Source organism: Oncorhynchus mykiss, chromosome 16 (genome assembly GCF_057628025.1).
Source record: "Oncorhynchus mykiss isolate SJ-2025 chromosome 16, ASM5762802v1, whole genome shotgun sequence".
In the NCBI taxonomy this organism is placed as follows: Eukaryota; Metazoa; Chordata; class Actinopteri; order Salmoniformes; family Salmonidae; genus Oncorhynchus; species Oncorhynchus mykiss.
Window position 1 is genome coordinate 57,090,684 of NC_143037.1, and position 22,448 is coordinate 57,113,131.

At 45.6% G+C, this 22,448-nt stretch overlaps 1 protein-coding gene across 2 annotated transcripts in view; it reads right to left on the reverse strand.

Moving 5' to 3' along the window:
• Positions 1–22,448, reverse strand: part of LOC110492306 (protein bassoon) — a 183,739-nt gene that overhangs the window by 90,300 nt on the left and 70,991 nt on the right. For both annotated transcript variants that reach the window (XM_090203467.1, XM_021566517.3), the window contains exon 3: positions 18,814–20,457. In XM_090203467.1, coding sequence (XP_090059593.1) covers positions 18,814–20,457 — 1,644 coding nt within the window. The remainder of the gene's footprint in view (positions 1–18,813; positions 20,458–22,448) is intronic.

The window sequence follows — 22,448 nt, forward strand, 5'->3', positions numbered from 1 at the left end:
GGTCAGGTGGCAGCTCCTCTCACAGCCCTTACTTCTGTCAAGACGTGCTTTAAGTGGTCCGTTTCCGCCCAGGGAGCTTTTGATCTCCTCAAGAATCGTTTTACATCCGCTCCTATCCTTGTTACACCTGACGTCTCTAGACAGTTCGTTGTCGAGGTTGACGCGTCAGAGGTGGGCGTGGGAGCCATCCTTTCTCAGCGCTCCCTCTCTGACGACAAGGTCCACCCATGCGCGTATTTTTCTCATCGCCTGTCGCCGTCGGAACGTAACTATGATGTGGGTAACCGCGAACTGCTCGCCATCCGGTTAGCCCTAGGCGAATGGCGACAGTGGTTGGAGGGGGCGACCGTTCCTTTTGTCGTTTGGACTGACCATAGGAACCTTGAGTACATCCGTTCTGCCAAACGACTTAATGCGCGTCAGGCGCGTTGGGCGCTGTTTTTCGCTCGTTTCGAGTTCGTGATTTCTTATTGTCCGGGCTCTAAGAACACCAAGCCTGATGCTTTGTCTCGTCTCTTCAGTTCTTCAGTAGCCTCCACTGACCCCGAGGGGATTCTCCCTGAGGGGCGTGTTGTCGGGTTGACTGTCTGGGGAATTGAGAGGCAGGTAAAACAAGCGCTCACTCACACTCCGTCGCCGCGCGCTTGTCCTAGGAACCTTCTTTTCGTTCCCGTTCCTACTCGTCTGGCCGTTCTTCAGTGGGCTCACTCTGCCAAGTTAGCCGGCCACCCTGGCGTTCGGGGTACGCTTGCTTCCATTCGCCAGCGTTTTTGGTGGCCCACCTGGGAGCATGACACGCGTCGTTTCGTGGCTGCTTGTTCGGTCTGCGCGCAGACTAAGTCCGGTAACTCTCCTCCTGCCGGCCGTCTCAGGCCGCTTCCTATTCCCTCTCGACCGTGGTCTCACATCGCCTTAGATTTTGTCACCGGACTGCCTTCGTCAGCGGGGAAGACTGTTATTCTTACGGTTGTCGATAGGTTCTCTAAGGCGGCTCATTTCATTCCCCTTGCTAAGCTTCCTTCTGCTAAAGAGACGGCACAAATCATCATCGAGAATGTTTTCAGAATTCATGGCCTTCCGTCAGACGTCGTTTCGGACAGAGGTCCGCAATTCACGTCTCAATTTTGGAGGGAGTTTTGCCGTTTGATTGGGGCTTCCGTCAGTCTCTCTTCCGGCTTTCACCCCCAGTCTAACGGTCAAGCAGAACGGGCCAATCAGACTATTGGTCGCATCTTACGCAGTCTTTCTTTTCGTAACCCTGCGTCTTGGTCAGAACAGCTCCCCTGGGCAGAATACGCCCACAACTCGCTTCCTTCGTCTGCGACCGGGCTATCTCCTTTTCAGAGTAGCCTCGGGTACCAACCTCCGCTGTTCTCATCTCAGTTCGCCGAGTCCAGCGTCCCCTCCGCTCAGGCTTTTGTCCAACGTTGCGAGCGCACCTGGAAGAGGGTCAGGTCTGCACTTTGCCGTTATAGGACGCAGACTGTGAGGGCTGCTAATAAGCGTAGAACTAAGAGTCCTAGATATTGTCGCGGTCAGAGAGTTTGGCTCTCCACTCAGAACCTTCCCCTTAAGACGGCTTCTCGCAAGTTGACCCCGCGGTTCATTGGTCCGTTCCGTATTTCTCGGGTCATTAATCCTGTCGCAGTTCGACTTCTTCTTCCGCGATACCTTCGTCGCGTCCACCCGGTCTTCCATGTCTCCTGCATCAAGCCCGTCCTTCGCGCCCCCGCTCGTCTTCCCCCCCCCCCCCCCATCCTTGTCGAGGGCGCACCCATCTACAGGGTCCGTAGAATTTTGGACATGCGTCCTCGGGGCCGTGGTCACCAGTACCTCGTAGATTGGGAGGGGTACGGTCCTGAGGAGAGGAGTTGGGTTCCCTCTCGGGACGTGCTGGACCGTGCGCTGATCGAGGATTTCCTCCGTTGCCGCCAGGTTTCCTCCTCGAGTGCGCCAGGAGGCGCTCGGTGAGTGGGGGGGTACTGTCATGTACTGTCATGTTGTGTCTTGTCTCTGTCCTTTCCCTTCACCCTGTCTCCCTCTGCTGGTCGTTGTTAGGTTACCTTTTCTCCCCCGCTTTCCCCCAGCTGTTCCTTGTCTCCTCTAACTACCCATTCACCCCGTTTCCCACCTGTTCCCTTTTTCCCTCTGATTAGGTCCCTATATCTCTCTCTGTTTCTGTTCCTGTCCTTGTCGGATTCTTGTTTGTTGTGTTTCATGCCTGAGCCAGACTATCGTCATGTTTGCTGTAACCTTGTCCTGTCCTGTCGGAATCTGCCGGTCTATCTGAGCCTACCTATGTTTGGTTATTAAAGAAGCTCTGTTTAAGTTAGTTCGCTTTTGGGTCCTCATTCACTCACCATAACACCATATGTGTTTTTTCATAGTTTTGATGTCTTCACTATTATTCTACAATGTAGAAAATAGTACAAATAAAGAAAATCCCTGGAATGAGTAGGTGTGTCCAAACTTTTGACTGGTACTGTACATATTTGCAAATCAATATATGGGGGATTGCAAGTGATGCAGACAATTACATTGATGGAAGCTACAATCTCTATGCAATATTAAAGCTGATCTACCCACAATTTATTTTTTTAATAAAATGTAACATGTCGTACCTGTCCTACTACAGACTATACCGTACTAAAAGTGTATTGTATAATGTACTTCAATTACCAACCCACTCTGGAAGCCTACACCATAGAATGACATATAGTATCTATTGCCCTATTGCCTACACATGCTTGTCATCTAAGAATATACAGTATGACTGGGAAATGTCTTTCATCCCCCCACGACGATCTGAAGTCAACAACAACCACTGTGTACATGAAGTCAGCATACTCATTAACCCATGCACACACTTTATAGTTCTCATCTAATTTTCACCCTACCCCTTCTAGTCGCTCCCCATTCCTTACCATTCTGTGGACCAACTAAAAATCCAATAAGGTTCATATGAAGAGTATATGGAAGTGTCTTACATTTATGGACCTCAGTGGCAGATATCTCTCTCTCTCCCTCTCTCCATCCCCCCAACTCTCTCTCTAATCAAGGACTCCAGGCCTTTATAGAGGACAGATCAATGGAGATAAAGCCAGGGCTCCGGCTGCAACCTCGTTAAGTCAGCGGCACTTTATGGAGAGTATTTTATTCCTACAGGAGATTTACAGGCAAAACACTCACACAAACACACATTCATGCACATACAAACACACAAACAGACACACACACAAAACAGAGGCAGCAGGCCTGGAGAACCAAGCAGGAGTAGTTTCCCCAAGGACAAGCAGCCCTGGCTGGGTCACATTCCCTCAGATCTGGAGAGGAGGGATGGAGGGCGGAGTGGTGGAGGGACAGAGGAGAAAGTAAGGTGACATGGATTATCAAATTACTGGTATCCCCAGAGACTAGTTGATCAAAAATAAACAGAGAGGAGACTGGGAAGAGATGTTCCTGAAGCAGTGCACTATAGTACTCTCTATGTCAGCCACAGAATGCTTCGAGAGAGATGTTAAACCACCATCAATATTGCAATACACAAAGTTAAGAGTGGGGAGTTGCAGTGTGTTTTGAACTGCGTGATGAATTATGACCAATTTGATGCACAGACAGTGTAATGCAGCAAACTTGTATGGCTTGCAATTTCCTCCATAACATTGTAAATATTGCATGGCATCTAAAAATGACATAGCTGGAGTTAAATTGGTTGAATAAGTTAGGAGCTGGGCTGTGCCGGGCGTTTGGGCATTAAGGGCGTGGACAGGTGGTTCTGTATGGGTTCTGTATGAGGGGAGATGAGGAAGAGGGAGGAGCATGAGGAGGAGGATGGGAGAAAATGAGGAGGGGAGGAAGAAGAGGAGGAGAAGGAAGGGGAGAAAGAGGAGCAGGATAGAACCATGTTGAATTATTGATGGAGATGAGATGTGCTCCAGTGCATGATGGCCCTCCATTATGAGAGCTGCTGCTGCCTCGCTCTCAGCCTCTATTTCTGTAGGCCTCTCCTCTCCAGGACAGTGAGTCTGAGTCACACACTGAGAATGGCAGCTTGCAGGCCCTCCCTCTACCACTTGCAATCTGCCTGACCCATGCAGGGCACACTCACCTCAGTCATATGGAACTCTGAATGGACACTGAATCCTGAGTTTAGAATGGGTAATAAATAGGATATAAGATGGTTTAGGCTACACACAGGGTGCTGTCAGAGAGAGGTCGTAAATTCCTGGAGGAGATTATCTCCTCATGGCCACAGTATAGAGACAAGTGAATTTTTGAATTTTTTGAAGTGAATTTTCATAGAGAACAAAGGAATTTCTTCCACCTCACAGAACTTGAGGTTCGAACAACATTTATGTTCTGGAGAAGTTATAAAAGATTGGTGAAGAATGCAGCTACGAACTGGTCCGTTTGGTACAATTTTGTTAAACTCATGGGAGACAATACAGCCACATTGCCATAACACTGTTGATATAATAGCCTCAGATATGAGGTTTACATCTAATTGTTGTATAAGATGAATGAGTGAGGATGACACTGTTTGTAAAATTGTGTAATGTGATTTTGGACTGTTTAATGAAGGAAACTCCAATTCCCTTTTGAGTTTAACTAAATCAGAGGACCGCCCATGAGCCCAGTTAGGGTCGGGCATCCTGGGACAGGCTCTTTTCTGCAACTCCCGAATAAAATCCCTACTTTGAGAATTTCTCAACGGACCATGTTTCCCTCAATTACGAGAGGACAAAGGTTGCAGACCTTGCAGGCCAAAGTTTGAGTAGATGGCTGAATCTTTGAACCATACCACGTGGTTAAACTCTTAGACTATCGATACCGACAGAATAAGAACAAATCTTTGATATGAATTACTAGTCTGCAGCTAGGAATTCGGTATCATTGAACGCGAAGACCGACAACCGCCGAAACATCTATTCTATAACGACATGAATGAATGTCACTCTGAACTATCCATTCTAACCAGGACAGAGAGGGCGGACAACCTCTCCAACAGAAACAAACTTTTCAACAGAGACCCCGATGACACACTGAGCGTAAATATATATACAGTGGGGCAAAAAAGTATTTAGTCAGCCACCAATTGTGCAAGTTCTCCCACTTAAAAAGATGAGAGAGGCCTGTCATTTTCATCATAGGTACACTTTGACAGACATGACAGACAAAATGAGAAAAAAAAATCCAGAAAATCACATTGTAGGATTTTTAATGAATTTATTTGCAAATTATGGTGGAAAATAAGTATTTGGTCAATAACAAAAGTTTATCTCATTACTTTGTTATATACCCTTTGTTGGCAATGACAGAGGTCAAACGTTTTCTGTAAGTCTTCACAAGGTTTTCACACACTGAGAGTTATTTGATAAAGATTCATCTTCAGTTTAATGATGCCAAAGACACAACAGTATGTGTAAGGATATAGGATGTTATAAGGATATAGGATGGTTATAAGGACATAGGATTGTATAAGAATATAGCATGGTAAAAGGATATAGGTAGGTATAAAGATAGAGCATGGTATAATGACATAGGATGAGTATAATTATATTTTTTCAATTTTTTATTTAACCAGGTTGAGAACAAGTTCTCATTTACAACTGTGACCTGGCCAAGATAAAGCAAAGCAGTGTGACACAAAGAACAACACAGAGTTACACATGGAATAAACAAGCGTATAGTCAATAACACAATTGTAAAAAAAGAAAGTCTATAAACAGTGTGTGCAAATGGCGTGAAGAGGTAAGGCAATAAATAGGCCATAGTAGCAAGTAATTACAATTTAGCAAAATGAACACTGGAGTGATAGATGTGGAGATGATGATGTGCATGTAGAAATACTGGTGTGCAAAAGAGCAGAAAAGTCAATAAAAAACAATATGGGGATAAGGTAGGTTGATTGGGCTGGCTATTTACATATGGGCTATGTATAGCTGCAGCGATCGGTTAGCTGATGTTTAAAGTTAGTGAAGGAAATATAAGTCTCCAGCTTCAGAGATTTTTGCAATTCATTCCAGTCATTGGCAGCAGAGAACTGGAAGGAAAGGCGGCCAAAGGAGGTGTTGGCTTTAGGGATGACCAGTGAGATATACCTGCTGGAGCACGTGCTACGGATGGGTGTTGTTATCGTGACCAGTGAGCTGAGATAAGGAGGAGCTTTACCTAGCAAAGACTTATAGATGACCTGGAGCCAGTGGGTCTGGCGACGAATATGTAGCGAGGGCCAGCCGATTAGAACATACAGGTCACAGTGGTGGGTGGTATATGGGGCTTTGGTGACAAAACGGATGGCACTGTGATAGACTGCATCCAGTTTGCTGAGTAGAGTGTTTGTAAATGACATCGCCGAAGTCGAGGATCGGTAGGATAGTCAGTTTTACTAGGGTATGTTTGGCGGCGTGAGTGAAGCAGGCTTTGTTGCGGAATAGAAACCCATATCTAAATTTGATTTTGGATTGGAGATGTTTAATATGAGTCTGGAGCCAGAGACCTAGGTATTTGTTGTTGTCCACATATTCTAAGTCAGAACCGTCCAGAGTAGTGATGCTAGTCGGGCGGGCGGGTGGGCAGCGAACGGTTGAAAAGCATGCATTTAGTTTTATTAGCGTTTAAGATCCGCTGGAGGCCACGGAAGGAGTGTTGTATGGCATTGAAGCTTGTTTAGAGGTTAGTTAACACAGTGTCCAAAGAAGGGCCAGATGTATACAGAATGGTGTTGTCTGCAGATGGATCAGGGAATCACCCGCAGCAAGAGTGACATTGTTGATATATACAGAGAAAAGTGTTGGCCTGAGAATTGAACCCTGTGATACCCCCATAGAGACTGCCAGAGGTCTGGACAACAGGCCCTTCGATTTGACACACTGAACTCTATCTGAGAAGTAGTTGGTGAACCAGGCGAGGCAATCATTAGTGAAACCAAGGCTGTTGAGTCTGCCGATAAGAATACTGTGATTGACAGAGTCGAAAGCCTTGGCCAGGTCGATGAAGACGGCTGCACAGTACAATATTTTATCGATGGCGGTTATGATATTGAGCGTGGCTGAGGTGCACCCGTGACCAGCTCGGAAACTGGATTGCACAGCGGAGAAGGTACGGTGGGATTCTAAATGGTCAGTGATTATTAACTTGGCTTTCGAAGACTTTAGAAAGGCAGAGCAGGATGGACATACATGTAGGTCTATAACAGTTTTGGTCTAGAGTGTCACCCCCTTTGAAGAGGGGGATGACCGTGGCAGCTTTCCAATCTTTAGGGATCTCGGACAATACGAAAGAGAGGTTGAACAGACTGGTAATAGGGGTTGCAACAATGGCGGCAGATAATTGTAGAAACAGAGGGTCCAGATTGTCTAGCCCAACTGATTTGTAAGGGTCCAGGTTTTGCAGCTCTTTCAGAACATCTGCTATCTGGATTTGGGTGAGGGAGAAGCTGGGGAGGCTTGGGCAAGTTGCTGTGGGGGGTGCGGAGCTGTTGGCCAGGAGGTAGCCAGGAGGAAACATGGCCAGCCGTAGAGAAATGCTTATTGAAATTCTTGATTATCATGGATTTATCGGTGGTGACAGTGTTACCTAGCCTCAGTGCAATGGGCAGCTGTGAGGAGGTGCTCTTGTTCTCCATGGACTTTACAGTGTCCCAAAACTTTTTGGAGTTAAAGCTACAGGATGCAAATTTCTGTTTGAAAAAGCTAGCCTTTGCTTTCCTGACTGACTGTGTGTATTGGTTCCTGACTTCCCTGAAAAGTTGCATATCGCGGATTATTCTATGCTATTGCAGTCCGCCACAGGATATTTTTGTGCTGGTCGAGGGCAGTCAGGTCTGGAGTGAACCAAGGGCTATATCTGTTCTTAGTTCTACATTTTTTGAAAGGTGCATGCTTATTTAAGATGGTGAGGAAAGCACTTTTAAAGAACGACCAGGCATCCTCGACTGACGGGATGAGGTCAATATCCTTCCAGGATACCCAGGCCAGGTCTTAGAAAGGCCTGCTTGCAGAAGTGTTTTAGGGAGCATTTGACAGTAATGAAGGATGGTCGTTTGACCGCGGACCCATAGAGGATGCAGGCAATGAGGCAGTGATCGCTGAGATCCTGATTGAAAACAGCAGAGGTGTATTTGGAAGGCAAGTTGGTCAGGATGATATCTATGAGGGTGCCCATGTTTACGGATATTGGGTTGTACCTGGTGGGTTCCTTGATCATTTGTGTGAGATTGAGGGCATCTATCTTAGATTGTAGGACTTCCGGGATGTTAAGCATATCCCAGTTTAGGTCACCTAACAAAACGAACTCTGAAGATAGATGAGGGTCAATTATTTCACATATGGTGTCTAGGGCACAGCTGGGAGCTGAGGTGGGTCTATAACAGGCGCCAACAGTGAGAGACTTATTTCTGGAGATACATTTTTAAAATTAGAAGCTCGAACTATTTGGGTATAGACCTGGAAAGTATGATATAGGATGGTATAAGGATATTGGATGGTATAAGGATATAGAATGGTATAAGGATAGATATAGAAGCGCCTGAAAAATAATAGTAGCTCATCCATATTCATGAGGCTGCCACCTGATTTTTGTTCTCGTACTCTTCCAAACGTTTATCTTGCTTTCCCCAAGTCAATCATTATGCAATCGGAATACAGAATAAATGTCACCCAACTATCTCACTCTGCACAGTCTTGTGTGTGTGTGTGTGTGTGTGTGTGTGTGTGTGTGTGTGTGTGTGTGTGTGTGAGAGAGAGAGCGGAAATGAAAAGGCATTTGAAGCAAGGCAGAAGTCTCTTTCCCGTCACTCTCTTTGTTGGGACAGTGAGAGAATTAGGCCTAATAATTAGCTAATACTTACTGTAGTTCAGTGACACACACACACGACTTAAGCGCCTCTCTCAGTCAGTCTTCTTTACAAGCCCAGCCATGACTGTGACAGCTGTTCACCACTTCCTGCTAGTCTATTTCCAGCCTCTTTGTGACAGGGGTTCAAATAGGACAGTAGTACTATCAGCGCTTTCATCACACACACACACACACACACACACACACACACACACACACAAACACGTGCCGGAGAGCAGGATTACACACATTAAACACACACTTATTAGCACACACACATGCACACATGCACACACACAAACACAGTCATTAGCACGGTCACACGCACATGCACACACACTCTATCACGCAAGATGGATTAGTCATCCATAATGGTGATTATTACATACATACTGTAGCACTATATGTGTGTATGTGTCTCTATGTGTGTGTGTCTCTCTCTCTCTCTCTCTGTGTGTGTGTGTGTGTGTGTGTGTGTGTGTGTGTGTGTGTGTGTGTGTGTGTGTGTGTGTGTGTGTGTGTGTGTCTCTCTCTGTGTGTGTGTGTGTGTGTGTGTGTGTGTGTGTGTGTGTGTGTGTGTGTGTGTGTGTGTGCGTGTGTGTGTGTGTGTGCTGTGTGGGCCCAGCAAGCGTAGAGCCTTCGGCTCAGTAAGCAGATAACACACACATACACAGATTGGAGAAACAGATTGAAGAGTGCATGGAAAGAGTAGTGAGAAGCATCTGGACATTGTGAGTCCCTGAGTTCTCAACAGCAAAATCTATGAGAAGGACAACTCTAATCTATGAGTGAGAACCAGAGAGAGAGAGAGAGATCCCCTATCTGGCCAATCAAGCAGTGACATTAATCAATTAACCAATCAACCAGGAAATACTGTAAATCAAGCCGTATGACCTCACGTTTCAGTATGACTCGGATTAAGTACCCAGAGAATTAAATAGAACACTAGAGTACAGACTATATTATATTAGGAGAATAGAGTATATTATATTAGGAGAATAGGGTATAATATAGTAGGAGCATAGACAAAATTATATTAGGAGAATAGAGTATAATATAGTAGGAGAATAGAGTATATTATAGTAGGAGAATAAAGTATAATATAGTAGGAGAATAGAGTATATTATCTTAGGAGAATAGAGTATAATATAGTAGGAGAATAGAGTATATTATAGTAGGAGAATAGAGTATAATATAGTAGGAGAATAGAGTATATTATAGTAGGAGAATAGAGTATATTATAGTAGGAGAATAAAGTATAATATAGTAGGAGAATAGAGTATATTATCTTAGGAGAATAGAGTATAATATAGTAGGAGAATAGAGTATATTATAGTAGGAGAATAGAGTATGTTATAGTAAGAGAATAGAGTATATTATAGTAGGAGAATAGAGTATATTATAGTAGGAGAATAGAGTATAATATAGTAGGAGAATAGAGTATGTTATAGTAAGAGAATAGAGTATATTATAGTAGGAGAATAGAGTATATTATAGTAGGAGAATAGAGTATGTTATAGTAAGAGAATAGAGTATATTATAGTAGGAGAATAGAGTATAATATAGTAGGAGAATAGAGTATGTTATAGTAAGAGAATAGAGTATATTATAGTAGGAGAATAGAGTATATTATAGTAGGAGAATAGAGTATATTATAGTAGGAGAATAGAGTATATTATAGTAGGAGAATAGAGTATAATATAGTAGGAGAATAGAGTATATTATAGTAGGAGAATAGAGTATGTTATAGTAAGAGAATAGAGTATATTATAGTAGGAGAATATGTATCTCTATTTGAGCATCCCTGCCCTAACCAAGATACACCTGGACTCTAGTAACTAAATATAAAATACAAATAATGGCCCTAATTAAGGAATGAGTCCTGGTCAAAAGTAGTGCACTTCATAGGGAATAGGGTGACATTTGAGATGCAACCATAGAGGTAAGTCATTTAACGTCAGTAAGCCTTGCTAACTCCCATACAGATAATAAGACCAATCAATCATCTATGTGGTATAACCTGACCTCTCTGTCCCCCCCTACCTTCATCCCAGCAGGCGCACACACACACACACACACACACACACAGGATGGCTGCATCACTGAAGAGACACACGCACGCACACACACACGCACACACACAGACAGGTGAGTGAGAGGCAGACTAATTGTTAGGACACCTACACAGGATGGCTGAATTTCTGAAGGCACTCACGCACGCACACACACACACACACACACACAAAATACTGAATACTGAATACTTTTTTACAGATTACAAACATACACTGTGATTGGAGAAAGCATGGGAAAGTTGATAAAGTTGTTATCACACTTCGGAGACAAGTAGGAGAAAATGCCCTTGAAATATTTTGTTGACTGCTAGAGAGCTCTTCTTTGTTTATGCCCATTCAGCATCATCCACACCCTCCTAAGCCCAGGGAGATCGTTCAAGATGGACTTTGAAATTGGACGTCTATTTATGTCCTGAGGACGTCTGAAATGCCTTCAAAACCGTCCACTAGGGGCAACAGTGAGAGCTATTACCGGTTTGTGGCCGGGAATGGCGGATGGGCGTAATCCCATGACTCTGGATCAGAAGGTTGCGGTGTTTGATCCCAGTGGTGGACACTGTTTTTATTATTATTGTTTAACCCTATCCCAAACTTACCTTAACCATTTAACCATTTGGAATGAGTGCCTAAAGTTAACCCTTAACTTCAAAATGTGACTTTTGGAGAAATGGAACGATACAGAGCAGCAGGAGCAACCAAGAGGGTCAAAAACGATTCGAAATTTGACATTTGAAGAAACATGGATAAAAATCTAATTAGGCAGTGAGACTGTGAGAGCTTGTTGCTTAAGCCATAGAGCCACCCACCTCTTTAAGAATTCCAACTGTCAGCAGGGTCAACCCCCTCTATGAGCTCTTTTTTTGTAGTAGTAAGAGTAGGAACTAGCGTCATCTGCCACCATTGGGCTGGCATATCACATATTATGACCTAATTGTGAAGTAGGAACTAGCGTCATCTGCCACCGTTGGGCTGGCATATCACATATTATGGCCTACCTTTGACCATTATGGGCCCTGGTGAAAGGTAGTGGACTTGTAAAGCCTCTCATAGTGGTTGGTATGTATTTTGTTACCTGTACCTGACCACTAACACAATTAAGTATATTCCTTTCGCTCCAATTTCTAAGAATGTAGAATTGACCATTATCTGACAGAAGAGCCATTTAAACAAACTTTTTTTTTCTCATCAAAATGCATTTTTTTGGGCAGAAATGCCTTTTGGAACATGTGCCTTAATAACAAACTTGTATGCCAACAAATATGAATAAAATTGTTTAATTACGAGCCTAGTTGGTTTAGCCACGGAAAAAGAGGGCAACCTTCCAGCTACCCATGATTGGCTGAGATAATGAGTGGGTTGGACATGCCGAGAGATGAGTTCGAATTGGTCTGCCATGTAGCCCGCTTCTGTCTATAACATGCGCTGGTCAGTATGTGTAGGTAATCCTTTCTAACGCAGCTTTTTTCAAAGATATCACGTAGTAGAACTACATAAGTGTTGCTCTCTACTTTCTGGACGACTAAGTTTTGAGTATGATAGCTAAGGAGAAGGAGACAATTATGGCGTTTGATTGGAAATATGCAGACGGTGTCGAAAAGAGAACACACATAATTCTATTGTATGAAACAGCTGTCTCCGGATTATATCTTCAAACTAAGGGCAACCATGGCATCTGGGACAGAGAGGGAGGAGCGTCCATCCATGTATACGGGTAAGATAGTCTCGCTAGCTACATTTTCAGATATTACACGTTTCGAATTTTGTCAGAAATTCATTTTTCGTTTCAAGTTAAAGTGTACTGTTAGCTAGCTAGCTACAGTTAGCTAGCTACAGTTAGCTAGCTAACACTAACGCGCGCTAACGTTACGTGTATGATCTGTGTAGTAATATCATTTGTATCTCAGAGCCATTCGCATTGCTACAGTAGTTGCATTGCTAGTTAGCTGATTGGTTAGCTAACTGCAGATTCATCCAGGGTAGTAACGTTATGAGTTGGGATTATGGTTAATTGTTTAGTTAGCTAGCTACATGTCTAAACAAAAGACTCCACTATGCAAGTAATCATTTCAATATAATGTTAATGATGTCACTGTGACAACTGTTGATAGACGTAGTTGGTAAATTCATTCTGGCTATCTACTCTGATTTCAGCGCCCTCTCGTCTGAGTGTACCAGAGCGCAGAATAACTAACGAATTTACGAATGCTCAACACCCACTGAATAGGGCCGGTGTAAGTAAACGTTGGCAAAAAAGTGTAATTAAATTGTTGCCAGCAGCACAGTTGCAGTCATCAACGCTCTGGATAACATAAAGACAGCCTAACCTGCTCAGCTAGGGCGAGTAAAATGGTCAGAGTGAGCTGTTCTCTCATTTGTGCCTGGAAGTAGCTAGCAAGCTTGCAAACGTTAGCCAGTTAGCTTGCGTGGTTGACTGCGGTTGTTAGGTCAGAACGCTTGGATCAACCCTACTCTGTCACGCCCTGACCGTAGATTGCTTTGTATGTTTCTATTTTTGTTTGGTCAGGGTGTGATTTGGGTGGGCATTCTATGTTTGCATGTCTTGGTTTTGTATTTCTATGTTTCGTCCGGGTATGGTTCTCAATCAAGGACAGCTGTCTATCGTTGTCTCTGATTGGGAATCATTCTTAGGTAGCCTGTTTTTCCACTTTTAGGTGTGGGTATTTCTGTTTAGTGTTTGTTTCACCTTGCAGGACTGTTTCTGGTTTTCCTTTTGTTATTTTTGTATTCAGTGTTCAGTTCCTTATAATAAAGATGAACACGTATCCCGCTGCATTTTGGTCTGACGATTCCTCTTCTTCCGATGAACGCCGTTACATAATCCTTGGCCAGAGCATCCACTGCGCGCTCTGAACACTGAGATCGAAACGCTCTGAATTTACAAACGGACAATCTGACAACATTCTGAGTTTACGAATGCCCAGAGCACACTCTGGCACTCCAGATTAAATGCACGAACACAGCCCTGGTATAAACCAGCCTTTAGTCTTGAAATATTTGGTTGTTTAGTACATGGCCTCGTGAATCCTTAAAGAAATGGATGGGGGGCCTCCTGAGTAGTGCAGCGGTCTAAGGCACTGCATCGCAAAGCTTGAGGCGTCACTGCAGATCCGGGTTCGATCCCAGGCTATGTCGCAGCCTGCTGCAACAGGGAGACCCATGAGGCGGCTCACAGCGTTGTCCGGGTAAGGGGAGAGTTTCGTGCTCTAGCGACTCCTGTGGCGGGCCGGGCCCATGCATGTTGACATGGTCGCCAGTTGTACAGTGTTTCCTCCAACACATTGTTGCGGCTGGCTTCTGGATTAAGCGAGCAGTTTGTCAAGAAGCAGTGCAGCTTGGCAGGGTCGTGCTTCGGAGGATGCATGGCTCTCGACCTTCGCCTCTCGCGAGTCCGTATGGTGGGACAAGACTGTAACTACCAATTGGGGAGAATTAAAAAATAAAATGTAAAAAAACGAGATGGGTGTGGCTAAGGCTTAAGAGGGTGTTAACGATGTTGAATGGGTATAGACAAAGAAGAGCTCTCCAGTAGGTATACCAAAACATTCAAGGGCAATTTTCTCAAAAGTGAGGTTCTAAAGCAGAACTTCTAAAACTTCTAAACTTCTAAAGCAGAATTACTTTCCCATTGTCCCTCAACTGTAGTGTATGATATACACATTTCTATCTCTAAGTCTCTACTTTTATCCAATGTAAAAAACACAATTTCAAATGTTGCTACATAAGACCGAATCTCGCCGGTCGGTCACAAATAAAACACCTTCTTTAAAAAAATATGCATTTTACATCTCTGTGCTGCACTAAAATGTTTATTGTTGCCTGAGAGTTGATGAAAATGACAGTGTAATGTGATGTTTCTCATTTCAGCATGAAGTGAAGGATCGCATTGGGAGCAACTCAGACATATTTGCTAACGAGAGGGCAGTATGCTACAAGGTCTGATGAGTCAGTTGGTGTGTGTGTGTTTCTGTGTGTGTGTGTTTCTCTGTGTGTGTGCGCATAAGTGTGCACTTGTACTGTATGCATGCGTGTGCGTATGCAGGCCTGCTTTTATGCTGCCTGCAAGAGTGTGTGTGAAACACAGTGTGTCATCATTCCAGTCCTTCTGGATGACCAGCGCTGGCTGTGATGCCACTGTCCCATCCTCCCTGTCCTCTGTGTTATTTTCTTTCATGCCCTTTCATGTTTCATTACAGGCTGCATGGGAGAAGGCTGGTGCTGGATCAATCACGTCTCCACTGAGCTCCACTGAACTACACTCAGTTCCACTGAGCCACACTGAGCCACACTAAGCCCCACTCAGCTCCACTGAGCTCCACTGTGCTCCACTGAGCTACACTGAGCCCCACTGAACTACATTCAGCTCCACTGAGCCCCACTGAGCCACACTGAGCTCCACTGAGCCACCCTGAGCCCCACTGAGCTCCACTGAGCTCCACTGAGCCACACTGAGCCACACTGAGCCCCACTGAGCCCAATGAGTTACACTGAGCCCCACTGAGCTACACTGAGCCCCACTGAGCCCCACTGAGCCCCACTGAGCCCCACTGAGCTACACTGAGCTACACTGAGCTCCACACTGAGCTACACTGAGCTCCACACTGAGCTCCACTGAGCTCCACTGAGCTCCACTGCCTCAAAGGCCACTCTGTGGTAGAGAAAGGTTTCCATCTGAATGAATTTACAATGAATCCTGCTCTGTCAGGGGCGCAGAGAGAGCAGGAGAGGGAAGATTTTTTCACACTCATAAGAGGGTACAGGAGAAAAGAGATGTTGGTGAGGAAAGGGAAATGATGAAAAGCTCCACAGTGAGAGAAATCCCACATGGTGAACGTTTAGCAACATTTGTTACATTGCGATCTACTTCTGTCAGTTCATAACAACACAGCATAAGACACATTTCTTTCCCAAGTGAATGAGCAAAGGATTTCACAATCTCCCTATGTATTAAATCAATCTTGAAAAACATGGAGTGAAGACCATGTGAACACCCTGTAGCTAATCCTAGTATTCTCTCTCTGTATCTCTCTCTCCATCTATGTCTATTTTTCTCTCTCTCTCTCTCTGTCCACACAGTATTTTCAGTACTGAAACGCTACTTAACATTGAGCAGCCCACAACCCACTGCTCTAATCTGTATATCATTATTAAGCCTGGAGTGGGAGGATTCAGGATGAAATGGAGGAGGATGCCAGGACTTTGGCCAGTGGTTGAGATAAAGTGCAATGAACACATTTTGTTTAGTGACATGCATTTGAGGGAACTGCAAAAAGAAGGGGCAGAGAGAGAAGAAGAGTGCTTGATTAATAATTCAGAGGATGTGCATTATAAATAGTGAGAGATTAAATATGTAGAGGAGCACAGCGTACTGTACCATCACTACCCTCCAGACCCGGGTTCAAACACTATTTGAAATAGTTTATCTGAGCTTGATTGAGCTGTCCTGGCACAATGGAACCAATGGAGGAGTCACAATGATGAAAACTGCCGATCTGGTACTCTGGACAGACTAGAGGAAATGCAAAAAACATTTGGGCTGCTACCCTCCACAGCCCTCCCAAGGTCTAGCTAGCTGAGTAGGAGAACCCAACCCGGCAGGGAAAAGTCAACAGGTTTTGTTTGGTTCCCCCCAGCCTCCCATTCTTTAGTTTATCCTGAGACACTGCTTTGGATGTCATACGTGTATATTCTCCCTCTCTCTCTCTCTCTCTCTCTCTCTCTCTCTCTCGCTCTCTCTCTCGCTCTCTCTCTCGCTCTCTCTCTCTCTCGCTATCTCTCGCTCTCTCTCTCTCTCGCTATCTCTCTCTCGCTCACTTACTCTTTCTCTCTCTCTCACATATTTTCACTTCTCATCCCTTCCTCTACCCTGTCTCCCTCCCCCTTGTTGTTGTGGTCCCCCAGGAGCTCTCCCTCTGGACTCGCCACGCCACGTGACCCAGCTATAGCGTGCTCTTTCCAGAGTCTCCTCCACAGCCTGGCTCTCCATCCTTTTCAGGAGTGCTGCGTTGCTCGCAGGCCATGACAGGCCTCTCTTCTACTGACAGCCAGCCTACTGAAGGTTCTGCAGTAGCCCGCTACTCTTGAAAGCTTCCTGCCCTCCTTTGTTTGAAGCATAAATTGAGCCGACATTCAGCAAACCGCCTCTGCCCCTTTCTTTCTGTGCGCCCCTAACAGTTTGAATGGGCTGGGATTCCTCTTGGTGTATATTACTTGATTCAATGCATCTTGGTCCCCCATGAAGTCACTAAGTCTGTACTCTGGAATCTATTTACAGCCCGGCCATTATCTGTAGTTCTGACTGGAGGGATGAACATACAATGCAATACTGGCTCTGGCATTGACCCACTGTACTGTACAATATTCCCCACAGACCCTTGGGTAGCACCATGTTAACTCTATGATCTGCAACACTTACTGTTGGATCAAAAGGAGCAATGTTTCATGATCTCAATAATCTGAAATACAAATCATAATGTAAATAATGAAGTTATTTCAAGGTAATATTTAGGATGAAATTGTATCTCACAAGCCGTCCCTGGATCCCATATTTCACAAAGCTATCCATCACCAAAACACGGCCAGTAGGTTTGACTGAATTCAAACCCAGGGACATAAATGCCACTTTATGGTTTCTCCTAGGTTGCTTCTGGCTGTGAGTCCAGTGTCAGCGTGGAGGATTAAAAACACCCATTGATTGGTACACTGCAACAGCACCACTTTACATTCTGGTCACACTCATAGATGAAAGTCTGATCCTCCTTGAATCATAAGGGCTGAATTATAGCGGGAAATACATCTCCCATACATCTCTACATCTCCCATACTCAACCTTTTTCCCAGCCTCCTCAATGTCCATTAAGGAGGATTTCTGACCTGGATCTCTTTTGAGAGGGAGAGAATATAATATAAACTTATCCTCACCAATTTGGTCAACATCTCATCTAATATCCGTTTATGGACGATTTACTAAAGTATTTAGGACAATGAGGAGAGATTTCACCTCTGTATTGCCTACCACACAAACGAGTAGTATAGAATATAGAGGTTGTTTCCGGGACACAGATTAAGCCTTGTCCTGGACCAAAAAGAAAGCTCAATGGAGAATCTCCATCAAAAAATGCTTCTAGGTCCAGGAGTATAGCTAACGTTGGCCATGACTTACTCCCAAAAATCTCCATCAATAAGAGAAGCTGCCTACCAGGCAGGTACCGTACAACCACAAAAGGCCTAGAGACTGAACATCCCTAATGTGGATGGTTTTACTAAGCCATTCAACAGCTTCCTCTACTGTGTCTGTCCATCTACTTTCATCCCTTGCTCCAGCCCTCCACTCCACCGTTAAATCTTTAGTATGCGCATGCAGTGTTCTCAAGGTCTGTGTGCTGATCTATTGAAAAAGGTGTGTGAGGGGAAAAGGGCCTGCTTTGGAGAGTTTCATTATCAATAAATGGAACAATTCTATTGAATACGAAATTAATGGAAGAAAAAACAGATGTTTTGTGTTCCCCACGCTCCCCTTTTGACCAGGTATTCAGAAAGAAATGGAAGAACTGCCTCTATCAATTGGGAAGGCAAACTAATAAGTACTGAATTGTTGCGAGGCAGACATGGTGGAGATGTAAACCTGCTAAGACACTTTTAGGTGTGATTACTGTGAAGAATTGAGCGAGCTGCATTACTCACAACGTAATGACAAACAGGAGCATGGGCCTCAGTGAAGGATCAAGGGCAATGAGAGAGAGAGAGAGAGAGAGAGAGAGAGAGAGAGAGAGAGAGATAAAGAGAGATAAAGAGAGATAAAGAGAGATAAAGTGAGATAAAGAGAGATAAAGTGAGAGTGAGATAGAAACATACAGAAAGAGAGATGGAAAGTCTTGCTTACCTCCAGGTGAGGCGCGGGGTTGAATCCACATAGGTTGCAGACCTGAGTGTGGCACTGGGTGCAGGAGTTGTAGCTAGGCGGCTCAGTGGTGCTGCCGATGTTGAGCTCCGTTTTACACAAGGGGCATTTGACTTTGGGCTTCTCGGGCTCCACCGGCTTGGGAACGGGCTCCTGTCTGGCCGGCTGCTGCTGCTGCTGTTGCTGTTGTTGCTGTGGTCCCTTCTGATGATGCACAGGTGATTGCTGCTGTTGGGGTGCTTTCTGAGTTGATGTATGTGGGCCACCCATTTGTGGTGCATACGGGCCACCAATCTGAGTTGGTGTGTGGGGTCCACCCATTTGCGCTACATGAGGGCCACCCATTTGGGGTGCTTGTGGGCCACCCATCTGGGGTGCTTGCGGGCTACCCATCGGGGGTGCATGAGGGCCACCCATCTGGGGTGCTTGCGGGCCACCCATCGGGGGTGCATGAGGGCCACCCGTCTGGAATGGTTTGGCACCAGGAGGTCCTTGTTGTTTGTTGGAAGGCCCACCCCTGGCAGGGGAGGGCTGGGTGGATGGTGTCCCTGAGAGGGGGTCCACAGAGGCCAGGGTGCTGGCTGCCTGGTTGAGGAGCGATGCCCCAAAGCCAAACAGTTTGGTCAGGCCGTCCTGGGGCGGTTGCCCCTGGGGAGCGGCGGGCCGATGGGAAGGCGACGAGCCGGCGCTGGCGGCCTGGCGGCCGCCCTGGTGCTGCGGGGAGCCTCGGCCCAGGTCTGGCTGGGAGGGTGCCTTGGCCATGCCCACAAGGGGGACTGCCCCAGGATGGGGAATTCGGGGCTGGCCGGGACCTCCAGGCCCTCTCTGGCCATATGGGATGTGCTGGGGGGAGCTTGTCGTTGACCCAGGCAGGGAAGCAGAGCCGGGTATAGGGTGTCTCTGTAGGCCAGGAGAGGTCTGTGGCTGATGCTGAGCTTGGGGTTTGGCCTGAGGCTGGTGCTGCGACTGGGATTGACCATAGGGCTGGGATTGACCATATGGCTGGGGCTGAGGTTGGTTTTGGCCGTAGAGCTGTTGCTGGGGTTGGGATTGACCATATGACTGAGGCTGAGTTTGGCTGTAGGGCTGTTGTTGGGGCTGGGATTGACCATAGGGCTGTTGCTGGGGCTGGGAATGGCCATAGGTCTGAGATTGACCATGTGGCTGGGGCTGAGTTTGGTTGTAGGGCTGTTGCTGAGGCTGGGATTGGCCATAGGGCTGGGGCGGAGTTTTGCCAAAGGACTGGGGCTGGGACTGACCATAGAGCTGGGACTGGGATTGGGATTGTCCATAGGGCTGGGATTGGGATTGTCCATAGGGCTGGGACTGGGATTGACCATAGGGCTGGGCCTGGGGCTGGGATTGACCATAGGGCTGGGATTGACCGTAGACTTGGTGCTGGGGCTGGGAGTGGGGTTTTGACTGTGGTGGGGGCTGGGCCTGGGGCTGAGGCTGGGGTTTTGGCTGGGCTGCTGGCTGAGCTGGCTGAACAGGTGGTGGCTGGACTATGGGTTTGGCTTGGTGGGATGGAGAGTGGATCTGCTGCTGGCTCTTGGAGCGTGGGGTGGTCATGTCAATGCCCAAGGCCCTCTGCATCTGGCAGTTGAGACAAAGCCACTCCTGTACCTAAGGAAGACAAACAAGAGAAAATAGTTTGTTAAAAACACAATTACACCGATTAATTTCTCCTTTTTCATCTTTTATAATGAAACAAGTAACTGGGCCACTCAAGGACATTCAGAGACTTGTTCTGAAGCCACTGTTGCGTTGTCTTTGCTGTGTGCTTAAAGTCATTGTCCTGTTGGAAGGGGAACCTTCACCCCAGTCTGAGGTCCTGAGCTCTCTGGAGCAGGTTTTCATCAGGGATCTCTCTGTACTTTGCTCAGTTCAACTTTCCATTGATCCTGACAAGTCTCCCAGTCCCTGCAGCTGAAAAACATCCCCACCAGCATGATGCTGCCACCACCATGCTTCACCATAGGAATGGTGCCAGGTTTCCTCCAGACGTGAAGCTTGGCATTCAGGCCAAAGAGTTCAATCTTGATTTCATCAGACCAGAGAATCTTGTTTCTCATGCTCTGAGAGTCCTTTAGGTGCCTTTTGGCAAACTCCAAGCGGGCTGTCATTTGCCTTTTACTGAGGAGTAGCTTCCGTCTGGCCTGATTGGTGGAGTGCTGCAACGACGGTTGTCCTTCTGAAAGGTTCTCCCATCTCCACAGAGGAACTCTGGAGCTCTGTCAGAGTGACCATCGGGTTCTTGGTCACCTCCCTGACCAAGGTACTTCTCCCCTATTTCTCAGTTTGGCCGAGTGCCAGCTCGAGGAAGATTCTTGGTGGTTCCAAACTTAATCCATTTAAGAATGATGGACGTCACTGTGTTTTTGGGGACCCTCAATGCTGCAGAAATATTTTGGCACTCTGCCCCAGATCTTAGTCTCGACACAATCCTGTCTCGGACCTCTACGGACAATTCCTTTGACCTCATGGCTTGGTTTTTGTTACATGCAAAGTCAACTGTGGGACCTTATATAGACAGGTGTGTGCCTTTCCAAATCATGTCCAGTCAAATGAATTTACAACAGGTGGTCTCCAATCAAGTTGTAAAAACATCTCAAAGATGACCAATGGAAACAAGATGCACTTGAGCTCCTCATAGCAAAGGGTCTGAATACTTGTGTTTTTTATATGTCTAAAAACCTGTTTGTCAATATGGGTTATTGTGTGTAGATTGATGAGGAACATTTTTTATTGAATCGATTTTAGAATGAGGCTTATGGGTGCTGAATCAGAATTAGTTAGGTAACATAGATAAATAAGATGTTTTATTTACATGATATGCTTATGTGAGATACTTGTCATTAGAATGTTTCCCTTTGGACTATAGGGTAGGCAATTGCACGTATCCCTTCTCAGCTAGGGCTCAGTCACTTGGGGCCCAGAGAGGGGAGAGGTCAGGCTTGTCTTCATATGTGAATGCATCTGTTAAACCATCTGGTGCTATGCAGAATATCAGAAGGGGAGGAGGACAGAATGGAACATTGTCTTCTTATGTGAATGTGTCTTTAACTATTCTTAAACCATGTGAAGGGATGGCGTGATTAATGGGGAACCAATTAAGTGTCTCCACAATGTCTGTACGCCAGTCACTCCCTCCTTTTCCCATTGGGGGGAGGAGTATGGCAGTGTCTGGAACCATTGTATGTCCCCTCTGATGTTGCACTTATCTTGAGATAGTATATGACCTAGAGGCTCACTCCCCACTTGTCCAGGTGTGGGGAGAAGAGGGGGTTTACTTGAGATGGGAGAATATAATTGTTGACAATTGATATATGCCATTGGATGAGGTAATGTTTTTGTACTATGAAGTACCAGGAATGAGATTAGAACCTCGTTTTAGAGACCAAACTGAACGATCATTTATAGCTAATGCTATCTGGCTATGGGATACTCCTCTCTCAAGTAAAAGGCCCTCTGTGAAGTTTTCCTAAGATCTGTGGTTCGTCATGTAAGTTGAGAGGGGTGTATCTTGGCTATAAAAGATCTTGGTATTCTTTTGTAGGGACTCTCAGAATTCATTATAGACACTGAATTGATCTGAGAGTCAAAGGGCTATAGTG